We start from the raw sequence: 22,722 nt of genomic DNA, 5'->3' as shown, positions 1-22,722 counted from the left end.
AAATGGCCCGAGTTACCAACAATGTTACAATAATTTGTTGCCGAGCCTCCAGTTTATAGTTCAGCTGTCATAACCGAGCTACCCCCCGCGGCCCGTTATAGGGGGAAGAATTTACTGCTCCCCAGCATGTCGTAACTGAGAGGCGACTAACGGATTCTGTTTCTCCTTTTACCCTTGTTAAGTGTTTCTTGTATAGAATATAGTCAATTTTTGTAAAGATTTTAGTCAAGCAGTATGTAAGAAATGTTAAGTCCTTTGTACTGGAAACTTGCATTCTCCCACTGAGTAAGGTAATACATAACTGTACTACGTTGCAAGCCCCTGGAGCAAATTTTTGATTAGTGCTTTTGTGAACAAGAAACAATTGACAAGTGGCTCTATCCCATTTCCCCCCTTTCCCCGTCGCGATATAACCTTCGTGGTTGAAAACGACGTTAAACACCAAATAAATAAATAAAGAAATAACCGAGCTCTGACGAGGGCTCAGCGGTCAACTGAACTGATTTGCGCCGCGGGGACCCGGTGTCACGATTTCATCTTTCGCCTGTGTACATATTTCCCCCTCGACATATATATACTCAAGACTGAAATGTTGTTTCCTGGTAAAATTAAGAAGTGAAATTATTTAAGGACGAAAAGCATGTCAGTTTCTTGCATGTGAAGAAAATTGGTGGTAAAATGTAATAGATTTCACCCCCAAAATCGAATTCTTCGAAAACGTTTACTGAGTGGTTACGTCCCTTGAGTAGGAAGGAAAACATTTTAGGATGAATCAAATTTCTAAGTTAAATAAAACACGGCGAAAGATGAAAACGTCACACCGGCCAACTCATGTCAGTTTACCCCAACACCTCGTACAGGATTTTAACTAAGTTTTTAAAGATATTTATCCGTTCTTTGTTCAAAGAACGAGCACGGCCCTTCTGTATTGGTCTACTGATCTTGGAAGGCAACTGATATTGAATCGATCCCGTCCCGCATAGCCTGGTAGCAAAGAAACGTTAAAACAGTTCCTACCCGGTGTGACGTTTTCATCTTTCGCCGTGTTGATATTTCGCTTCTCGGCCTCGTTGATCTAGTATAAACTCTAAACTGAACACAAAAAAAACACCCTTCGATAGTACTGATGAGCGACCTTGTGTACCTTACATTCATGGGGCCAAATTTGTGCAACCAATTTGTTTTATTTAACTTAGAAATTTGATTCATCCTAAAATGTTTTCCTTCTTACTCAATTAGAGACGTAACCGATCAGTACACGTTTTCGAAGAATTCGATTTTGGGGGTGAAATCTATTAAATATTACCACCAATTTTCTTCACATGCAAGAAACTGACATGCTTTTCGTCCATAAATAATTTCACTTCTTAATTTTACCAGGAAACAACATTTCAGTCTTGAGTATATGTCGAGGGGGAAATATGTACACGGGCGAAAGATGAAATCGTGACACCGGCAACCAACCCCCTTCTCCACTCCCGTCCTCTCCCCCGAGTCCCTGCCTTACTCCAACGAATGGATGAGAGTTGTTCCGCCTTGCGTTGGCTTTGCGTGTCGCGAGGCGAGCATGCTTGGAAGTTTAGAGGCTGATGCAACGTTGTGTGGTTCTATTGTCGACTGCTTCAGTCGTCACAGATGGCCGCTGGCAGAGAAGAAAGAAGTTGAGTGAGAGACACTGTTTTGAGGGGAGGAAGAAACGGGCTTACACCCCTTCGAAATGGAAGACAAAATGTCTGGATCTGAGGTAACAGACCCGAAGCTGATGCCGATGGTGAACGGCAGCACCGCTTCCGCGGATTCTTCTTCGGGAACTGTTCAACTCAAACGGAAAATAGGCCTGATGAACGGCGTTGGAATTATTGTTGGATCAATCATAGGATCAGGTATCTTCGTTTCCCCGAAAGGAGTACTTCTACAAGCTGGATCGGTGAGTATCGATTGGACTTTTGTCACTGAATCGTTTCCGTAGTACAGGCTTCCCATTCACTAAACACGCGTCGGCCATGTGCACGTGGTGTGGGCTGTCTGCTTTGTTTTGACTTCGCTCCGACCGAATTTGTGATTTTTGTTTCCACGCTTCCCACAGTGTAGGCCTACTAGTGAAATGTTAGTGTCCGATCCGTCCCACGGATCTCAGTTGAGATAAAATCTTGTCTAGTAATGGCATAGATGTAACGGCCAGTGTTGCTAAGAGAGCTCTGTGAAGCAGAAAAAGCGGAGTTCCTTGTTTGGTTGACCAAATTAAGAGTGGAAGTATCCGAGTTGAGGTTGCCTGGAGGCGATCGTGCCGTTCCCGTATCACAGTGCTAGGTTTGGTTGATAAAGCTTCTTGTTATGAAAAAATTCAAAAACAAAGAGACTGCCAACGTTCCAAATGTTCTTGTTATGAACATTTTTCACTTTGGATACATATTTTTGTTTGTTGTTGTAACGTTGTTTTTTTGTTTTTGTTTTTTTTAAAGTCTGCTTTTATGCACGATGATGAGGAATTTATAAATGTATCATTGTAAATATGTATTTCCATATGGTCTCTCATGAAATTAATCAGCAACTTTTCTACAAATAATATAAAAAGACAAGAATAAAAATTCTGGATGTATGTTTATGTTTACGGTATTACCCAAAAAGTTGAAAAATCCACATAAAACTGGATAAATCATTGCTGTTTCAGTACTTATACCATTCAGGTATATTTTGCTTATTTGTTGGTAAGACATAGCGAATACAAATTGTGGTTGTAATGGTAACAGACAAACTTTTTTTATGCGTTATGTTGTAAACACACACAAAATAAAGTGTACAAGTTCTACAACAGAATGATATTTTTGGATTTTGTGTTCACCTGAGCATTCAATAAACCCTTGACAAGAAAAGTTACTTGCATGATTTCACAACACACCGCCCCCATCCAAGTTAGTAGTTACCATATAATCCACAGCTTGTTCCCTTTCCCCCCCCTAATTAAACTGATGATTTTGTCTTTTTTCTAACAGGTTGGGTTGTCTATACTAGTATGGTGTGGATGTGGGCTGATATCACTAGTTGGAGCGTTGTGTTATGCCGAACTTGGCTGCACTATCACAGACTCTGGTGGTGATTACGCTTACATCTTGAAATCATTTGGTCCCTTCTTCGCCTTCCTGCAGCTATGGGTAAGTTTCCTTTCACACTTTCATACCAGGGATGTCGTTAGGCGTTGGACATCGGTCATAGTCTGATTAACTGCCGCCAATGTCTGATTCATATATGGTCAGGTGTCGGTGCAGTGTTAAAGGCACAGTAAGCCTCCCGTAAACCACCACAGATACTGTTAGGCTTTTACACACAGTACAAACACCCTTTCATTTAAACACTCACCGCTTGAGAACATCCTAGGTGCCCTCCGTAAAGAGCGATCAATTTTCAACGAATTTATTTTTGCGTGGTTTATCTTACCCCTGAGCCATCGTGAACCCGTGTGATCAGTTCCCTTTTTCACAATGTTGTCGTCAGTTTGTAATTCGCTGTGAGCTTATCTGCAATAGCAGGTTATTATGTACCTCTGACTATGCACGAAACAAACCAAACGGCTTTGGTTCACAAGAACTCTAGCGATGACTTTTGACTGTTCAGAGGAACTGGCGATAGGCATAAACCGTCGTCTGCTACGAGAACCACGACCTTGCGTGACCCTGCTTCCGGGCTTTTCTTTTTTCAAACTTTCAAAACTTCGAATTGTACTGATCTTGTCTTGATGAAAAAAGAATTCTTTTATGATTTAAGAATGGTTGTGTAACGAGCTGTCAATTTATTATTTAGATTTTAAAAGTTAGGTCTAGCGCCAAAACGCACCACGGTCCGATTTTGTGAGGAGACAATCCGCAAAATTAATTCTTTGAAAATTGCTTGCTCTTTACGTAGGGCACCTAGGATGTTCCCGTTCCGTGAGCGTTCAAATGGAAGGGTGTTTGTACTGTGTGCAAAAGCCTGACAGTATCTGTGATGGTTTACGGGAGGCTTACTGTGCCTTTAACACTAACATCTGAGCTTTTAGTTTTAAGCTTTTAAGTTTAGTAGAATTGAATGGAACACAAAGTTATGATTTTAATGATGCTCAGTTTATGTGTGGTCACACGATTTTTTTATTTTACTTTTTTTGTGTAAATCATTCTAGATTAGAAGGAATTCATTTCTTTGTCGACAGGTGAACCTCATCGTAATTCGACCCACTGCACAGGCCATTGTAGCTTTGACCTTTGCATATTATGCACTGCAACCTATTTTTCCATGTGACGAAGTACCAGATGTGGCTGTCAGAATCTTGGCTGCTCTTTGCATAAGTAAGTGGACAAATTATGCAAATCATTCTTTTTCTGTTAAATCAAATGTCTCGTTATTGTTTGTATGTTTGTCCACGACACAATGTAAAAATAAAAGTGAGTGATTTGTTTTGTCTAAGATCTGTTCCTATAACTAACGTTTTCTTGCTTTTATTTTATTCATGCATACAAATGTGTTTTGTGGATGTTTTGTTTGTTTTTATGTGCAAGATAACAATAAAAATGTACTCGCCAGAAAACTGCAACATGAATACATAAACACGAACTAGTTTCGACTGTTCTTCTTCTGCCTGTTCTGTGACCAAACTGAAGACAGACACGTTGAAAGTTTGCATGACATCCTCCAGTTTCAAAGGGCATCTTGTTCTATTTCCTCTCACCTGCAATCCCTTGTTCCATTTTCTTATACACCACAAGTCATGTTTTCCTGTATAATAATTTCTGGGTTATTTCTCAGTCTTACCTTCAACAAGATGCCCTTTGAAACTGGAGAATGTCATACCAACTTTTAAGGTGTTTATCTTCAGTTTGGTCACACGACAGGCGACAAAAGGGTTGTGCTCATTGCAAAATTATGGGTTAATATTACGCATTTTGGTGCCGTACACATTTTAGCCATATATTTCTGCGCTTCGTAGGTCTTGCGCGTAGCCAGGTCATCATCCCACACAAAGAACTCAAAGTCAGCGCGACCCCTAGTTATGTCATGGGTTTGTTTGTCGTGCTCTGTGTGTGTGTGATTGCTTTGATTTGGCACGACAAATAAAGTTGTTGTTTTTCACACCTGGGCTGCAACCGGAATTGCTTTTAAAAGCGGACTTGAGCAAAGTTTAGGAATTTTTCCATGCGGTGCCTTTGTTTGAACCAGCAGTTGCAGTTTGTTTGAGAGTTTAAACCATCTGCACACACAGACAGCCTGTTGCGTCAGAACGTGCAGTTTATTTGCTCCCAATCCCTTCCTCCAAAAACATCCTTTCTCTGTCCATCCCTTCCCCCCAACCCCAAATAAAAAATGCAGGGGAAGTGTACACAATTTCTGGCCTAACATTTAAAGATTCAATGTCAAATAGGAGCAGTTATCCTCAGTGGATAGGGAGAGAGCAGTGCTTTGAGAGATTTTATTATAAAAATATCTCCTTTTTGGTGGGGGGAGGGGGTGGTGGTGGTGTTTGCAGGGTGTTGAATCATTGATGTATCACTATATTGATGATTGGTATATATTTCAACACAAGTGAATTAAATACTTCTTGTATAATAGGCTTCTGATTTTAAGCATATTCGTTTCTTCTAAGGTTTCATTCGACCTCAGTCACGTTCACTGGCATATGATGTAGTACGTCACAGCGGTGTCGGGGCAGGGTACGGGGTGGGGTCAGACAGTAACACTCAAGTACCAGGGATGTCAAATGACGCGTCGGAACAGAGAAACCTCTCACACTTGACTCCGCTCTCTCAATTAATGTGAGCGTTGTGGGTCACGGCTGTTAACTTGAAATAACAAAAGATGGCATACTCCAGATGTGGCCCAATTGTTGGATGTCACAAACTTAAAGAAGAGTGAACATTTTGAGATTCATCCAGTTTGTCGGTGAGCCGAAGAGTGAACATTTTGAGATTCATCCAGTCTGTCGGTGAACCGTGACCTTAAAGAAGAATGAACATTTTGAGATTCATTAAGTTTATCGGTGAACCGTGACATTAAAAAAGAAGAGTGAACATTTTGTGATTCATCCAGTCTGTCGGTGAACCGTGACCTTAAAGAAGAGTGAACATTTTGTGATTCATCCAGTCTGTCTGTGAACTGTGAATTAAAGAAGAGTGAACATTTTGAGATTCATCCAGTCTGTCTGTGAACTGCGTATTAAAGAAGAGTGAACATTTTGAGATTCATCCAGTCTGTCTGTGAACTGTGAATTAAAGAAAAGTGAACATTTTGAGATTCATCCAGTCTGTCTGTGAACTGCGAATTAAAGAAGAGTGAACATTTTGAGATTCATCCAGTCTGTCTGTGAACTGTGAATTAAAGAAGAGTGAACATTTTGAGATTCATCCAGTCTGTCTGTGAACTGTGAATTAAAGAAGAGTGAACATTTTGAGATTCATCCAGTCTGTCTGTGAACTGCGAATTAAAGAAGAGTGAACATTTTGAGATTCATCCAGTCTGTCTGTGAACTGTGAATTAAAGAAGAGTGAACATTTTGAGATTCATCCAGTCTGTCTGTGAACTGTGAATTAAAGAAGAGTGAACATTTTGAGATTCATCCAGTCTGTCTGTGAACTGCGAATTAAAGAAGAGTGAACATTTTGAGATTCATCCAGTCTGTCGGTGAACCGTGACCTCACACGGGGCTACATTGGAACATTGCCCAATGATTAACTCACCATTTTAAAACCTGATGGCCGGAAACAAAAGACATGTAAAAGGTAGCCATCTGTATTAGAACACTTTTTATGGATTTTAATATCGATGTTAAAAGAAAATGTGGACGAGGACTGAGATTCAAACGACAACCACATTCGTCATATTCAGTGTAGCATGTCTAGTACGGCCTTGATCACGACCCTAACGAAAGACTGAAGTGAACCCCCCCCCCCCTTTTTTTTTTGCATACAAAGTGCAACGCAGCACAGCTGAGTGAAAATGTCAGCTTGGCACTTCCTGTGGTATGAGTGTTTCAGTCAACAATGAAATTATGAATGCCCGAGTTGTCTGCAGAGATAAGGCACATATTAGAAACGTGATTCCGTCCATCCAGAAACTGAGACGCATGTCCCGGCCTAGAACCGTTTTTAGGGGGCTGTTACACCATGCATTCTGCTGGGTTGAATGCAAGAAGTTGTTACCACACATCGCATTACAGGCGATAGACACACCCGCAATACCAGTAGTTGCAGTTCAACCGTGCTCTGGTCTGTGCAGCAACTTGATGTATAGCAAGAGCATGACTATTACTGTGTTATGCTTTAAACATCTTTATATTATAGTGAGTGATGGCTGTACATACCCTACCACGTTTGAACATGAAGTTACTAACGGTGGGTCTGGAACCTATGCTTTGGTTGCATAATGTAGCCGAATATTATTCAGTTCATTGTTCATGACCTCGTGTGCATCACATGGCGAGTTGTTTCCACTGAGTTACACAGGACAGCAAAGCTGCCTGCAACTGGCTTCATCAATACAATCGTCGTACGAAATATAAAGGCATACTGCTGTCCTCCCTGCGGTTCTGCAGTTCCGCGCTTTTGCATTGAAAGTCTCCCTGCCGCTCCCCGGTTTTAGGATATGCTAGTAAAATAAAGAGGCCGTTAATATTTAATAAAAAAAAGAAAAGGTGTTTGCTGAAGTTGGTAACAGGTTGATAAGCTGTTAGCTCTCGTATGTAGCTTGTTTAATTTGACGAATGCGTGACCAGCTTTTTTTCGTGGCAGGTCAGCGTGTGGGTATAAAAAAATTTAATGTTCGTGGTGAACGAATTCGTAAGGTGTCTCGCAAACTCATCAGCACGGCTTTTGTTCGGTATTTCATTCAATATGTTTCTACTTTAAATGGTGTTTCACTGTCTGTAATTGTAAAATTTATTCATGGTCTAGTTGATCTTAGAGTTAAACGTATAACCCATAGAACATGTCGTGTTCATCCAACCCCGAAAGAGGAGTAATTGTCGGGTGTTTGTGATGACACAGCGTTCAGCTGTTACCAGCTGTGGCTAGTCACCTGTGTTCCCAGGACAGGTGCATGGTTGTCTCTAGATTCTTGCACAAATGTGTACGACTTGTCTGCTGATATTGATACGTCTTTGACCTGAAAGAAAAATGGCCGGCTCACTGCGCACACAATTACGATTGCTGATTTGCTTACAAATGTATGCATAGGCCATAGAGCTACATTGCTATTGTTTGTCCCCCAAGTTATAGCGTTTTGACATTTGCAGGATATGATTGTGCACGTTTTGGTTGAGTATTACCTTTTGATCTGATTTCCTGGACTGGAGGAGATTATTATTACCGACCGGAATGAAAGAAATTCGTGGATACCTTTCTCGATCTTTCAGTGACCCACATCGCTCCATTCAATCTGTTCAATCACCGATCCTCTTGTACAATTACATGTAGTGCAACGGAACCGATTCAGCGAAGTGGCAGTTCGGGAAAGTCTTTATGTGGGAGTTTGAGTGGCATGAAGCTGCGTGTCACAGCTGGTGAAATGGTGTACCTGTATTATACTGTAGAGACACAGGTGATTTGAGAGTGATAGTGTCAAACGTGTCTTTCTTGTCCACGCCCATGCACGAATGGAATGTTGTAACAACGGACGGATGATGCTGTCGGGGAACAGACAGTATGACAAGACATGTAAGATAGCTGAAATGGGGTAAATTGATAAGAAAACAAAAATCCAGTTTGAGCATTCTTCGCTGGCAGCCTTTTTTTTTAAATACGTTTTTTTCGGTATGCGTGTGTGGGGGTGTTTCCCTTCTTTGGTTCTAAAATTTACTTTTTCTTCTGAGTATAGTTCGAGTTGCTACGAATGTTTGATTTTGGCCCCTGCTTTAGACGAGTCTTTCAAAGTAATTAGAAAAGGCAGTGTGTCAGAAGAGTGGGTGAATCGTGCAGTCATCTATTCAGTTCAAGATGTCCTCACTTCTTCTCGAAAATAAACTAAAAACTGACCAGAATGTGATCATATGTAGCCGAGGAATGTTGCAATGATTTATTTTTTCGGTAAATTAACCAACTTGATCATAAAAGTATCGGTAATTTTCAAAAGTTTTGAGCAAACCGTGTCACCGTTACCCCGCCACAGTGAAAAACGTTTGGCAACTCAGCCGAAATGACGGAACAGTTTCGGGGGTTTGAAATATGTTTTGCCGTTCTGCCATTTCTATACGACATCACAGGTGGCTTTTATATCTTCTTCTTCTTCTTGTCGATCACTCAGATGGAAACGCCGGTGCTCCGCTCAAATGTTGCCGTGCGCTGTAGGTCGTCCAGACTGCCATTGAGCTTCCCTTGCGCCGTGGTTGCCTCCGCCCAGATCTGGCTCCTGAGGCCATCGTGTAGTGGGCAAGTCTGCAGCAGGTGTTCCGTTGTCATGCTGCCTGTTTGACAAGGGCACTGGTCTGACTGGCCAATTCTGAACTGGGTGAAAAGGTGGTGGTTCATTCGGTTGTGGCCTGTCCGCAGCCTGAATATGAAGACCTGCTCAGACCTTGTGAGCAGGTGAAAGGCGTCGTTTTTGTTGTAGTGTGGGTGCTGCTGCAACCACTTTTTGTGTTGCTTGGCCTTGATGATGGTCTTGGCTTCTTTGAAGGTGGTTGATCTGTCATTCTGGTCCTTCGTAGTGCCCTCCTTTGCCAGAGTATCTGCGGCTTCGTTGCCTAGTATGTTGCAGTGAGAGGGGACCCATTGCAGGCTCTGCACAGGGAGGTCAAGGCGGATGACAGGTCATTCAGTTCTTTGTCTCTGGCAGTGTCTAAGGCCTGCAGGACTGACTTTGCGTCGCTGAAGAACACAACGTTGTTGGAGGAGAGTGGACTGTGCTCAATGTGGGCTGCACCTGTCTGGAGCGCTACTGCTTCAGCCTTGAAGTTGGTGGAGTAGAGGCCGGTAGCGAGGGAGATGTGTTATTCTTCTCGACCTCCTGGGTACTTTATGTAGATTCCGGCACCACCACTTCTGACAGCCTGGTCGGCAGATCCGTCAGTGTATACATGAGTCCATTGGCGTTGGGGGTAGGAGTTGTGGATGTGTTCAATGGTGAGAGACTTCAGTTCAGCACAGCTCTGGGAGTCTTTCTTGCCAACGCCAGGAATACTGCAGCGTATCTGGGGTCTTCCTTCATCACTCCAGCTTGGGTTTTCAAGGTATTGGGGGATATCTTTGGGTTGCTGGTCCAGGATATCTTGGTGTCTCCTTTCCAACACCCTCGTCTGGTGGATGAAGCTTCCTCTCTTCAGTCTTCCTTTTGTTGGTTGGCACAGTCTGTCTTTCATGGGGTGAGTTGGCAGTCGTTTGAATTTAGCTGCCTGGGTGAGGAGTTTGGTGTCCCTTCTGTCTTCCATGGGCTCAAGGCCCATGATGTTTTCCAGCTCTTGGATAGAGGTTGACCGCATGGCGCCAGTGATGATTCTGGCCGCCTGGTTCTGCACCTTGCTGACTCTGTCAAAATTTGACTTGGTTGCTGTGCCCCATGCTGTTACTCTGTACTCAAGTACTGGTCTGACGCTGCCCACGTACATCTTCTTGAGGTTTGCTGCATCTGCGCCCCACGTTGTGCCAGTTAGCTTTTTCATTAGTGCTAACCTTAGCTTGGCTCTGGCTTCGACTTTCTCTGTCTGCTGTTTCCAGGTGAGTCGCCTGTCAAAGGTCACGCCAAGGTACGTGGGGGTGTTGTCAGCCTGCAGCGTCTGTCCGCAGAGCTTGAGGTTGGCCTTCAGTTCTTTCGGGGACAGACTAAAGATCGTGTAAGTGGTCTTCCTGGTGTTGATGTTGACGAGCCACTTCTTTGTCCAGTCCTCAAGCACTTTCAGCGCCTCTTGCATCCTGTAGTTTGCTGTTGTGATGTGCTCTTCTGAGCACCAGAGTGCAAGATCGTCCGCGTAGATGGCTCCATGGACATTTCGAGGGAGGTCCTTGACGATGTCGTTGATGAAGACTAGGAACAAGGTGGGGCTGAGGACTCCACCCTGTGGGACTCCGTCTTTCAGCGTCTTCTTCTGGCTGTACTGCCCGCTTACATGGACTTTTGTTTTCCTGTTGTTCAAGTACTGGCAAATCCACTGGATAATGCATCTGGCCACGCCACTCTTCTGAAGCTTCAGCTTCAGCCCTTCCTTCCAGACCTTGTCAAAGGCCTTCTCCATGTCAATCCAGATCGTCAGGGTGTGTTTCTTGTCCTGGTAGCCATCTTCGATCTTCTGGGCGATGTATGTCACCTGGTCCTCGGTCGAGCAATGTTGCCTGAAGCCGGCCTGTTCTGGAGAAAAGGTGTTGTTCTTCTCCAGATGCCAAGTGAGCCTGGTGTTGATCAGCCGTTCCATGAGTTTGCCCACGCAGCTAGTGAGGCTGATGGGTCTGTATGAGTCCGCCTTCGCTCGGTCTTTGCCCTTCTTGTGGATCGGGACCATATCAGCTTTTCGCCAGACTTGCTGGACATGGCCAGTCTTCCAGCTGTTGTTGTAGAGCTTCAGTAGCTGTGTTTTTGCCCTTGTGCCTAAATGTAGAAGCATCTCGTTGGTGATCTTGTCTGGCCAGGGGTGTACCTTAACTTTTTTTTGCTACCGGCCAGGGGGGCCAGTAAGTCAAAAATTGAACCGGCCCCCCAAAATCCCAACCGGCCCCCAACCGGCCGGGATTTCTTACAACCGCCCCAGTGGCTTGTCGCGTGCTAACCACATACACAAAAGACGTACATTCATACTTATTATGCATACATGTGGATTTGCACTACTAATAACTACCACAAACACACACAAAACTTGATGACTAAAATGCTATATTTTAATATAATGATAATTAACCTTGTTTTAATAAAGAATTTAAAATAAAAGCCACCACAAAGAAACAAGAAATCAAAACAACATTCACACCCTGTCACACAATCACACACTAAACCTCACTGAAAGTTACCCCCTTTATGTACCCCCTACCACACAATTTACAAAGTAATTTACTATGGAACTTTACTTACCACATAAACACTTACAACATAAACACACACTTTAAACAAAAGAGTAAATCAGCAATTTTTTTAAAATTTAAATTATGTTTTTTGTTGTGTAAAACCAAGTGTAAAAAGCTGACTACAAATTTTTTTCTAAGTTGCTTTCTTGTTTTGTTTCTTTTTCTTTATGTGTGTGTTATTAATATTAGGCCAAACAAAAAATAGGTGTGGTTAAGGTAACATAGCCAAAAAAAATAGGGTAGGAAGGTAGGCAATCACTTTTTTTTTTAAACTTTTTTTTCTAATGTGTAAAAATTAAACCTACTTGACAGGGAAATATTAAGTGTGCGACTCGAGCGCTGTCGCTTTCATTGCGTTTTCTGCACTCGGGTTTTTTTGTGTTTATTTTTTTTTTTTTTATATACAAATGTAATAAAAAGTTATAGGGTCGGCCCCTAAAAATAGGGTAGGTCGGGTTACCGTAACCACACCTTTTTAGGCCTTACTGTTTCATCAAGCAGAAGTATAAAAGTTGCATACCAGCCAAATTTACCACAGCTTAAGTCATAAATAATCAAAAGCATTATATTTCATTTCTATTTCCTAATCTTCTTCTTCTTCGTTCATGGGCTTAGACTCCCACGTTCACTCATGTTTTCACGAGTGGATTTTTACGTGTATGACCGTTTTTACCCCGCCATCCAGGCAGCATACGCCGATTTCGCGGGAGGCATGCTGGGTATTTTTGTGTTTCTATAACCCACCGAACTCTGACATGGATTACAGGATCTTTTCCGTGCGCACTTGGTCTTGTGCTTGCGTGTACACACGAAGGGGGTTAAGTCACTAGCAGGTCTGCACATAAGTTGACCTGGGATATCGGAAAAATCTCCACTCCATCAGGCGGCAGAGACCGGGATTCGAACTCACGACCTCCCGATTAGGAGGCCGACGTCTTACCACCACGCCACTGCGCCCGTCTTCTATTTCCTAAGGAAAACAAACAGATCTTCAGATTTCCTGATCCTAGAATTGTTTTCATGTGATCTTTATGCTTTTGATTCAGAAGAGTTGCAGAGTTGCACCCCTTATCCTATTGTTGAAGGTCTGTCTTTTCTTCTTTATTATGGGGGCGAGGACGCCCCCATTCTATACGGATAGTTTAGAGGTTGACCATGGGCAGCGCCATTTTGTTGTGAAATACGTCATCAGTTTGTGTACACAGGAAGTTGTGACATCCGTCACCCTATGAGAGGGGTGAAGGCAACATTGTTCATCTGTAGAAAGTTGTGAAATCCGTCACCCTATGGGAGGGGTGACGTCAAAATTGGTCATCACAGAGTTTGTGTAACACAGGAAGTTGTGAAATACGTCACCCTATGGGAGGGGTGACGTCAAAATTGTTCAACAAAAACATGATATGTCGCATTGTGCAGGGTCAACTGCAACAAACTCAAACCGAGCCATTCATACCTAGCTGTATTTGAGTGACTTATATACCCGACATTTTTATTTCTTATTTTTAGCACAGGTGTAGGAAAAATCATGAACCAAAATGTTATTTATTTTCTAATTTAACATTTTTTTTACAAATATGACCATGGTCTTTTAAACATACAGTGACATTAAACATTGTTATGTTAAAAAAAAAGAAAAAAGAAAAAAAGCTTTTGTGCACAAATCAGAAAATACATTGTACATTTTACCTACAGGCCAAACCGTGAGTGTCTGTGGCAAAGCCCGACCCAGGAAATTGCACTGATTTTATATTTAGATCCGAGGGAAATTGTCAAGAACAGGCGCTTGCATTTGGATGTGTCCAATGATAGTAGGTTTGGTTGTGATCAATCAGAATAATGTAGGAATAAAAATGTATGACAGTTTGGTATGATGACATGTAATTCACATATGCTGAAATATGATATTATACATCATGTAATATTATTATGGCTGTTGCCATGACCATGAAACCCAACAAAGGTTTAATGTAATGCAATTCAAAATACCAAAACCGAGCACCTATTAATCTCGTCTTTGCGCGTGAAGATTGAGGCCGTCTGCCAGTAGCGGTTAGGTCATACAGTGGAACCCCTCTCTAGCGACCTTTAAAATGTTGACAAAAATCGGTCCTTATGGAGGGGGGTCCTTACAGAGGGAGGGGGGCGGAGTCAGGGGGCCACAAAGAAAGTAAGATTTTCTTAAAAAAAGAAAACAGAGAAGTTTGAGTTGCTGACGACCGTTCCCTCTGAAAACAAACTGCTTCGATTTCATGTTTGTCCTTGGTGTCCACCAGTTCTGGTGCATGTACTACCCTGGCCAAGTTTCCTCTCAAGACATCAAAGAGACCGCCCCATAGGTTAAACTCCCCATAGGTTAAACTCGGTCACTGACCCGGTTGCAGAAAGTGTTTCCTCTCTCAGATATGAAAGGCGAACCAGAGACTATAGAGTATACAGAGACGCGTCATCCTTCTTTGCGCTGCGGTGCGAAACTGAGACCGGCCAGCGCAGCGCGGGAAAAGAGCCACTCCCTGCCGCACAAGGTAGCTCGCGAAAAGCGGCTGCTGTCGGCTGTGTTTATATCACGTTTATTTTAACATACTGTCTGTTCTGTCCGGCTGACAGTGCTGCAAACAGTAACCGGATGAAAAAATATGTTTGTTTGTGAACATCCTTTTTAAATGACCATAAAAACACCGCAGAAAATGGTATAGATTAAAATTAAATCAAATTAATTTTCTTAGGCAATATTCGCTGCATCGCTGTAGTTATGCAAACATGATTCAAGTCAGTCTCTTTTCACGAACTAACCGTCGTTATTTGTGTGTGTTTTAATCAAATACAAATACATACTGAATACATGGTTAGTTAAGCCTGAGAAAATATTCAGGAATTAATCGTTTAACGAAATAGTTCCCGGTTAAATCGGTAACTAAGGCATTTAGTCAATTTGGTGTCGTCCCAGCACATTGAAACTGAAATGGGTTGTCAATAACACGGAGCTAAGAAGTTATCATGTAAGGAAAACTGTAAAATACAGCAACTTAAACCAGATTCTTGTGACCAAGCTGACTTTAAAGAATCTTGATCGATCGATGATTTTCTTATTTCTTTTCAGTTGCTTCTTTCTTGTTCAGAAAGCTCTCTCTCTCTCTCTCTCTCTCTCTCTCTCTCTCTCTCTCTCTCTCTCTCTCTCTTATTATGGCAAGATTCCGAGGTGGAATAACAGAACTATTGTGCACGTTAATCGATATAAGAGATACGATGCGGATATGTTGTTATGCCCATTGTGCAGGGAAAGTAAGGAAGATGAGTTTTATTTTGTGCTTTGTTGCCCCGCACTTCGTGATTTGCGATGCCAGTTTATTCCTGCTAAGTTTTATAGAAACCCAAGTTTACACAAGTTTTCTATGCTTATGGCATCTGTGAATGAAGGTATTGTTCGAAAGTTGCCAGCTTATGTGTACGTGTACAAAGCATTTCGGCTACGTAGTGTTGTTATGTCTTAGTTCATGTAAGCCTACGGTATATTTTATTTGAAATGTAATGTCTTAGTAGTTCGTGTATGATTTATTTCATTTGATGTGTGTGCAAATGTCATTATGTCATTGTATATATGTTCACCCCCGTCATAAGGGGCTACGGCCTAAATGAGTAAACAATCCAATCCAATCCAATCTCTCTCTCTCTCTCTCTCTCTCTCTCTCTCTCTCTCTCTCTCTCTCTCTCTCTCTCTCTGTCTACCCTCTGGACTGGTTTGAGGCTGTAGTGTGTATACAGTGTGTGTTTTCACTGTTCCGGTAGAATAGATCTACACGCAGTTCGACGCTACAACTTTTACTGATTTTCCAACATTTAACGAGAGAAAACTGAATTGAAGAAACAATCCTCACCTGCTCTCTTCCTTGGGAAATTTGAACATCCTGAAGCCTTTGGCATGTGCGTTTGAGCAATTGATTCTTTCTTTATTTGGTGTTTAACGTCGTTTTCAACCACGAAGGGTTATAAATCGCGACGGGTTTGAGCAATTAATGGCCGAACACCATGCCCCACTGCGTTTTCGCGTTGGCGCGGCCATGCTTGTGCAGCACGATAGCACTACTGCAGACCTGTTTACCCTTACGATTTTGGCGTAATTTATTACGATTTTCTGCAAAAAATACGCCATTCCGCTATCCGTGTCAAGACTACGATTTTCATAAAAAAAAAAATGTAAAAAAAAAAAAAAAAAATTTTTTTTTTTTTTTTTTTAAATCAATTCACATGTTTGGTATTGTTTTTTCAATGGCAAAATGGGGTGAAAAAGCACAGGACTGACCAGAGATCATGTCTGTCTGATAAGACGCTGGAGAGCCTTATTCTAGTGGTGAAGTCTCGCCCTCACTCATTCGGCAAGCAGTAGAGAAGCGCTTGACACACTGAAAAAGGCCTACTACGAGCAAAAGAAAAAGAATCAGTGATGCATGTGCTTTTGATGTGATCTTCGTTGAAATTATGATGACTACAAAAACTGACTGATGTGTTTTGTTTGTGAATGATGGATATATGTGCATGATTGCGTTTCGCAGACACAGTTGTCATGTGCGTTGTAATTGGCGACGAATGCTGGATGATTACTATTTTTGTGCCAGGATTACTATTTTTGGGGCTGAGCATTACTCCAAAACACTTATGGGGGTAAACAGGTCTGCTACTGCTGTGAAAAGAGAAAGTAGGTTTTTCCATGTTTCCGCGTGGTGGCGCCACTGGGCATCCGGTCTCACTTTTCAGCACCGCATGGAGCGTCTCTGTTTTCTCTACAGTCTCTGGGCGAACCACCTCTCATAGCTAAAACTGGGTCAATGACCCCTGGGAAGAAGGTCAGTGTCTATAAAATTTTACTCCTAGGCCTGCGGCCAGGGGGGGGGGGGAGTATACCGGTACCATTTGAGAATCAGACCAAATGAGAATTGAACCATTTGAGAACATCCTTTTTTTTTCAATCACTACATCGAAGGCCTGCGGCCCGGGGTTCACATGGGTTGGTTTGTTTGTTTGTTTCAAACCCACACCCATATACACACATTTCCCATTTAAACCATTTGTCGGCCCCCTGTCGATATTTATCGACTAAGTTCCTTGTCACATATATTGGATCGGGTTTTTGTTTTGTTACTTCCTTAGTTGAAGGGAAATGATTGACAGCAGTAGTACTGTCACTACTTGTACTAAGTTGGTCAGCAAAGCTGGTGTTAACATAGTTTAGAAAACGGTCTTGAGTATCCCTGCAGTCAATGACCTATACATTTCCCAGAAACTGGATCAGTGGTACATAGCAGGCACATCTAAGGAAAAATACAGAGTGGGGGAATATGTTTGCTCTGGATGAGCGGTCAGATCAAAGGCAGATGCATTGTAAAAGCTGGTTGGCCTTGAGACCTGGGTCAATGACCGGTACTTGCAATCTGAACACAACTGCCTGTCCAGACACTGACCTTCTTATCCGGGGTCAATGACCGAGTTTTTATCTGAGAGGAAACTGTTTTACAACATGTGAAAGTCTCTGAAGGATTGGTCAGCGCAGGATAAGATAAGAGAGGGGGTGAAGTGAATAGCGCAAAGAGGGGGGGGGGGGTGGTGGTAGCTATTTTGACTGCTGATGCAATCGCCAGCGGCTCGTGGCACTGGAGGGGTGATGACACGGTCATGTGAGGCGGAGGGGGGTAGCTGTCTAGCCAATGTGTCTGGCCTTGATTGGTGGTAGTCCTGAGTCCTTCTCGGAGGGGGGGGGGGGGGGTGAGTGGGCAGTAGAATCAGAATCAGAATTTATTGTCATTAAAGCACAGAGCCTATTGACACGTACAATATACATAAGTACAGGAAAAAACAGCAATATAACATAACATACATGAAATACAAAACCAAGTGGAACAGGGTGAACAAAGAGGACCTGAAGATGAGCATAAGTTATTGAGGACACTCGGAAGACGCATTGCATCTGCGTAGTTGAAAACAATCGTACACATAGAGGGGTGATGACACGGTAGAGAAGTGACAGATTTTGAGATCGCCCGCGAGAGATATTTGTTCGCCGGCCGTTCCGATTAACTACGTTGCCTAACGACTTTGTGCTTCAGCCCGACGCGATTTGAACCCGCCGGGGGGCGACCGCCAATATTCAGCCCTGCTGGCCCTGGCGACTTTCTTTCATGCAAGGCTTTCATGGCATCTGCCAGCTCCTGATGGTTGAACGGCTTGTTCATGTGTTCCTCTGGCTGATGCTCATTGGAGGTTCTTCTCTCCTCCTGTATCTCTGCTCTTCTTTCTTCTGGTACAGTGATGTTGCTGACTTTCTCGTAGCTGTCAATGAAAAGGTTGGCAGCCTTTCTTCCTGTCAGCAACTCTTGGCCCTGCGAGATGGTCACAGTGATTGTCGCTGCTCTTGTGTCTTCGCCGTTCATGGCTTTTGTCAGCTTCCACAGCTTCTTACCGTCCCTTTCTAGGTTCAGCTTCTCCGTCTTCTCCCTCCAGCTTAATCTTGCTGCTTGGAGGTAGGCTCTCCTGTACTTGGCAGTGGCTGCTTTCAGGGTGATGTTGTTGTCAACAGAGGGGTTCTCCTCCACTTCTTCTCTGATACTGCTGACTTCATCCTCAAGCTCCTGAAGCTCTTCCGTCCAATAGGGCCTGTAGTTCTTGCGTGCGCCCCGTGGGATTGTTTCTGAAGCTGCTTTCAGGATGGCCTGGTTGAAGTTCCTGGTGACCCGGTTGATGTTCAGGTTGTCTGTCTTCAGGCCCCTGGTGTAGAGGTCTGTGAGGCTCGCAAATATGTTCCAGTCTGCCTTCTTGTAGTTCCATCTTGAAAACGTTGTACTGTTCTGTGGCCTGTACTGCAAGTTGATGGCCAGCTTCACTGGCCGGTGGTCGCTGCCTCCTAACTGGCTCAGTATCCCTCTTGTGGTTTTCTTGGAGAGGTCATCAGTTGCGAAGGCAAGGTCTGGGGTGGAAGTCGACAGCCACCTGCGTGAGAAATAGGTGGGTGGGTCTTCTGGATCGTTCAGCAGTATCATTTGAGCGTCGATCTGCCAGTCCTCCACTTCCTCTCCTCTTCTGTCCGTCTCCTCGTAGCCCCAACAAGTTGAGTGGCTGTTGAAATCGCCAACAACCAAACAGTTCTCGGCTGGTAGATTTTTCAGATACTGCAAGGATGGTTCTTTGTCTGAGGGGCAGTACAGGTTGTAGATGGTAATGACAGAGCTGTCCACTGTGATTTTGACTCCTTGGACTTCAGCTTGCTGATTTGTGTCCACTTTGATTTCTTGTGCTTGTATACTGTTCTTGATGAGCATCAGCACTCCTCCTTTGTGTCTTCCTTCTCTGTCCTGTCTGCAGGTTTGGTATCCTCTGATGATGAACCGGTGGTTCGGATTCAGGCGCGTTTCTTGGATACAGGCTACATCAATATTGTCGGCATACAGTCTTTCAGTGAGAGGAAGCTTTTTGTTGTACACTCCTTCCGCATTCCATTGAAGAATGTTCAGCGGTCGAGGAGTCTCCTGCGCGCTTGTTGTTCTTCTTTGGCCAGTAGCATTTACCCTCCGCCTTCGTAGCCTGGCTCCTCGCGGCGGGACGGGGTGACCTCCGGTAGCTTGGGTTGGGCCCCTTTGAGGCATAGGGCCCGGCACTCTACCAGCCCGGGGGGACTCCACAGGTAGAGCAACCCCCCGCGGGTTAGGGGGAAGAATTTACCCGATGCTCCCCAGCATGTCGTAAGAGGCGACTAACGGATTCTGTTTCTCCTTTTACCCTTGTTAAGTGTTTCTTGTATAGAATATAGTCAATTTTTGTAAAGATTTTAGTCAAGCAGTATGTAAGAAATGTTAAGTCCTTTGTACTGGAAACTTGCATTCTCCCAGGAAGGTAATATATTGTACTACGTTGCTGAGTGATCGACAAGAAGAAGAAGAAGAAGAAGTACTACGTTGCAAGCCCCTGGAGCAAGTTTTTGATTAGTGCTTTTGTGAACAAGAAACAATTGACAAGTGGCTCTATCCCATCTCCCCCCTTTCCCCGTCGCGATATAACCTTCGTGGTTGAAAGAACAGGTAAAGCACCATCACGTGTTGAAGCGTCGTTGTCCATCATGGGAATGAAATGCGTTGCACTGTCGTTACGCGCACTTTGGCCCAGCGCATCCGTCTTCAGCAGTGGTTTCTTTTCCGACTTTTCCTAGTCATAGGGGACTTGCCGTCCATGGCTGCAGAACGTCCCCCGTCCTTGGTTTTTGAGTCACTTGAGAAAAAGTGACTCTATGTAATCGGTCAGTGTTAGTCTGTCCGGCCGGCCGGCCGTCCGTAGACACCACCTTAACGTTGGACTTTTCTCGGAAACTATCAAAGCGATCGGGCTCATATTTTGTTTAGTCGTGACCTCCAATGACCTCTACACTTTAACGATGGTTTCGTTGACCTTTGACCCTTTTCAAGGTCACAGGTCAGCGTCAAAGGAAAAATTAGACATTTTATATCTTTGACAAACTTTTCTCGGAAACTATCAAAGCGATCGGGCTCATATTTTGTTTAGTCGTGACCTCCAATGACCTCTACACTTTAACGATGGTTTCGTTGACCTTTGACCTTTTTCAAGGTCACAGGTCAGCGTCAAAGGAAAAATTAGACATTTTATATCTTTGACAAAGTTCATCGGATGTGATTGAAACTTTGTAGGATTATTCTTTACATCAAAGTATTTACATCTGTAGCCTTTTACGAACGTTATCAGAAAAACAAGGGAGATAACTAGCCTTTTCTGTTCGGCAACACACAACTTAACGTTGGGCTTTTCTCGGAAACTATAAAAGTGACCGGGCTCAAATTTTATGTGAACGTGACTCATTGTGTTGTGAATAGCAATTTCTTCCTGTCCATCTGATGCCTCATATAATATTCAGAACTGCGAAAGTGACTCGATCGAGCGTTTGCTCTTCTTGTTTGTCTGAGTGATCCTTCTCATACCCCATTAGCCTCGGGGAGAGGTGGCTGAATTAGTCTGACACCTACCCTTTGACCTGTCCAGCTTGGGTGGCCCTACCAGGAGTTTACACTCCCGCTGGCATAGCTCTCGGGGTCATCGAGGCACTCAAACCACCACACCGCGCTAAGGAATCAGCCTTGTGGTGGAGCTTTTATATTATACCCCATCTTTGCGATGGCATGATGAAGTCGTTTCTGTTCGTTTGTCGGGACACAGGTCTTGAAATAGGGTTCTTTTTAATTGAAATGCCAAACTTGTTGTCCCCAGGATGGGGGCCCGGTAGCTCAGTTGGTAGAGCACTGGACTTGTCGCAGGTTCGAATCCGGGCCGGGACGGACACGGGTCAACTTTATGTGCAGACTCAGAGACGGTATCCATGTTCCACCCCCGTGTCACCACTGTGGCACGAAAACGACCTCGGTCATTCTGCCATAAGTGCAGGTGGCTGATTACACCTGAACACGCATACACCTGGGAAGCGCGACTCTGTTGCTGCGAGCTTTCCACTATCTTGACAATAAAATAATGACAATGAAAAAATGAAATGAAATGATAATAATAATAATAAGGGTATTTATATAGCGCAAATCCTACAACACTTCTAAACGCCTTATACAAAATCAACGAAACAGGAAACAAATACAAAGTCATGTACATGATGAACACTTGGAAAAAAACCACATCTTCATTACAACAGAAATCGTTGCATATACATTAAAAACAATCTTCAATTAAAACATTCAAAAAGCAAAATCTGATGTTTTCTGTTCTGCGGCAAGCGAAATGTGTACGTGCTGTTGTTGTTATTTTTTTTCTCGAAACAGTGTACTTGCGCTTTCATTAGGAGACCGAACGTGACAACAGAGTGGAACCCCTGAAGGGAAGGGGGGGGGGGGTAATGGTGTTTGAGGAATTGTAGTACATTGGAATCCGCTTGTAAAAACCCTGTTTTCTGAGACTTTTTTCATAAACCCTGTAAATGTATCCCCCCCCCACCTCCATTTTCAGTTTTTAAGCCTTTAGGGGGGTTCCATTGTACAAATCACACATTGAAGAGTAAACACCTGCTTGTGTCTCATCGCTGTCTGTTGACTCATTGTGATTTTGATAGTATAGTACCTTTCTGTAGTAAAGTACCTTTCTGTAACATGGGCTAATATTTCCATAACTAAAAACTGAGAACCTGTGCAAACACTTTAAAGCTTGATGGGTCATTTTCACGGCGGCTGTAAGATTGGCTTTAGTGCTGGTGGTAAACAGGTGAAAACACATATATATTTAAGGTTTTGTTTCTCTTTATCTCCATTTTACCTCGCATCTGAGGTCAAGCAGAAGCCTAAGTTTGTCCGCGGTTAGTGACCTTCCGTGGTTACTGATAGTGAAATTGTGCGGAGCACGTGTCTGACGACCAGCTTAAAAGGTATTCCACCACCACCACCACCCTCCCTCCCCCGCATTCTGGTTAATCGTCATTTTGCATTAACATCTGGAGAGGACAAAATGTGGAATCACACATCCTCAGAGTTAAAGGCACAGTACGCCTCCCGTAAACCACCACAGATACTGTCAGGCTTTTACACACCCTTCCATTTGAACGCTCACCGAACGGGAACATCCTTGGTGCCCTACGTAAAGAGCGAGCAATTTTCAAAGAATTAATTGTGCGGAGTGTCTAATAACAAAATCACCGGCACGGTTGGCCTAGTGGTAAGGCGTCCGCCTCGTGATC

The 22,722-nt window shown here is 43.4% G+C and overlaps 2 protein-coding genes and 1 long non-coding RNA gene across 3 annotated transcripts in view; 2 read left to right on the top strand and 1 right to left on the bottom strand.

Annotated features, from left to right (window-relative positions):
- The first annotated feature begins 1,551 nt into the window (after positions 1 to 1,551).
- Positions 1,552 to 22,722, top strand: part of LOC138968196 (large neutral amino acids transporter small subunit 2-like) — an 89,175-nt gene continuing 68,004 nt past the window's right edge. The window contains exons 1-3 of the mRNA XM_070340750.1: positions 1,552 to 1,927; positions 2,994 to 3,152; positions 4,184 to 4,319. Of these exons, the coding sequence (XP_070196851.1) occupies positions 1,718 to 1,927; positions 2,994 to 3,152; positions 4,184 to 4,319 (505 nt within the window). The 5' untranslated portion in view covers positions 1,552 to 1,717. The remainder of the gene's footprint in view (positions 1,928 to 2,993; positions 3,153 to 4,183; positions 4,320 to 22,722) is intronic.
- Positions 9,258 to 22,722, bottom strand: part of LOC138950423 (uncharacterized) — a 34,523-nt gene continuing 21,058 nt past the window's right edge. Inside the window, exon 4 of the mRNA XM_070322164.1 lies at positions 9,258 to 9,737. Within this exon, the coding sequence (XP_070178265.1) occupies positions 9,258 to 9,737 (480 nt within the window). The remainder of the gene's footprint in view (positions 9,738 to 22,722) is intronic.
- On the top strand, positions 13,107 to 16,498 carry LOC138968215 (uncharacterized). Its single transcript, XR_011456107.1, has 2 exons — positions 13,107 to 13,153; positions 13,241 to 16,498. It is a non-coding gene; the product is annotated as an uncharacterized lncRNA (long non-coding RNA).

The sequence above is a fragment of the Littorina saxatilis genome, linkage group LG1, assembly GCF_037325665.1.
Source record: "Littorina saxatilis isolate snail1 linkage group LG1, US_GU_Lsax_2.0, whole genome shotgun sequence".
In the NCBI taxonomy this organism is placed as follows: domain Eukaryota; kingdom Metazoa; phylum Mollusca; class Gastropoda; order Littorinimorpha; family Littorinidae; genus Littorina; species Littorina saxatilis.
This window is presented reverse-complemented; position numbering and strand designations above follow the sequence as displayed.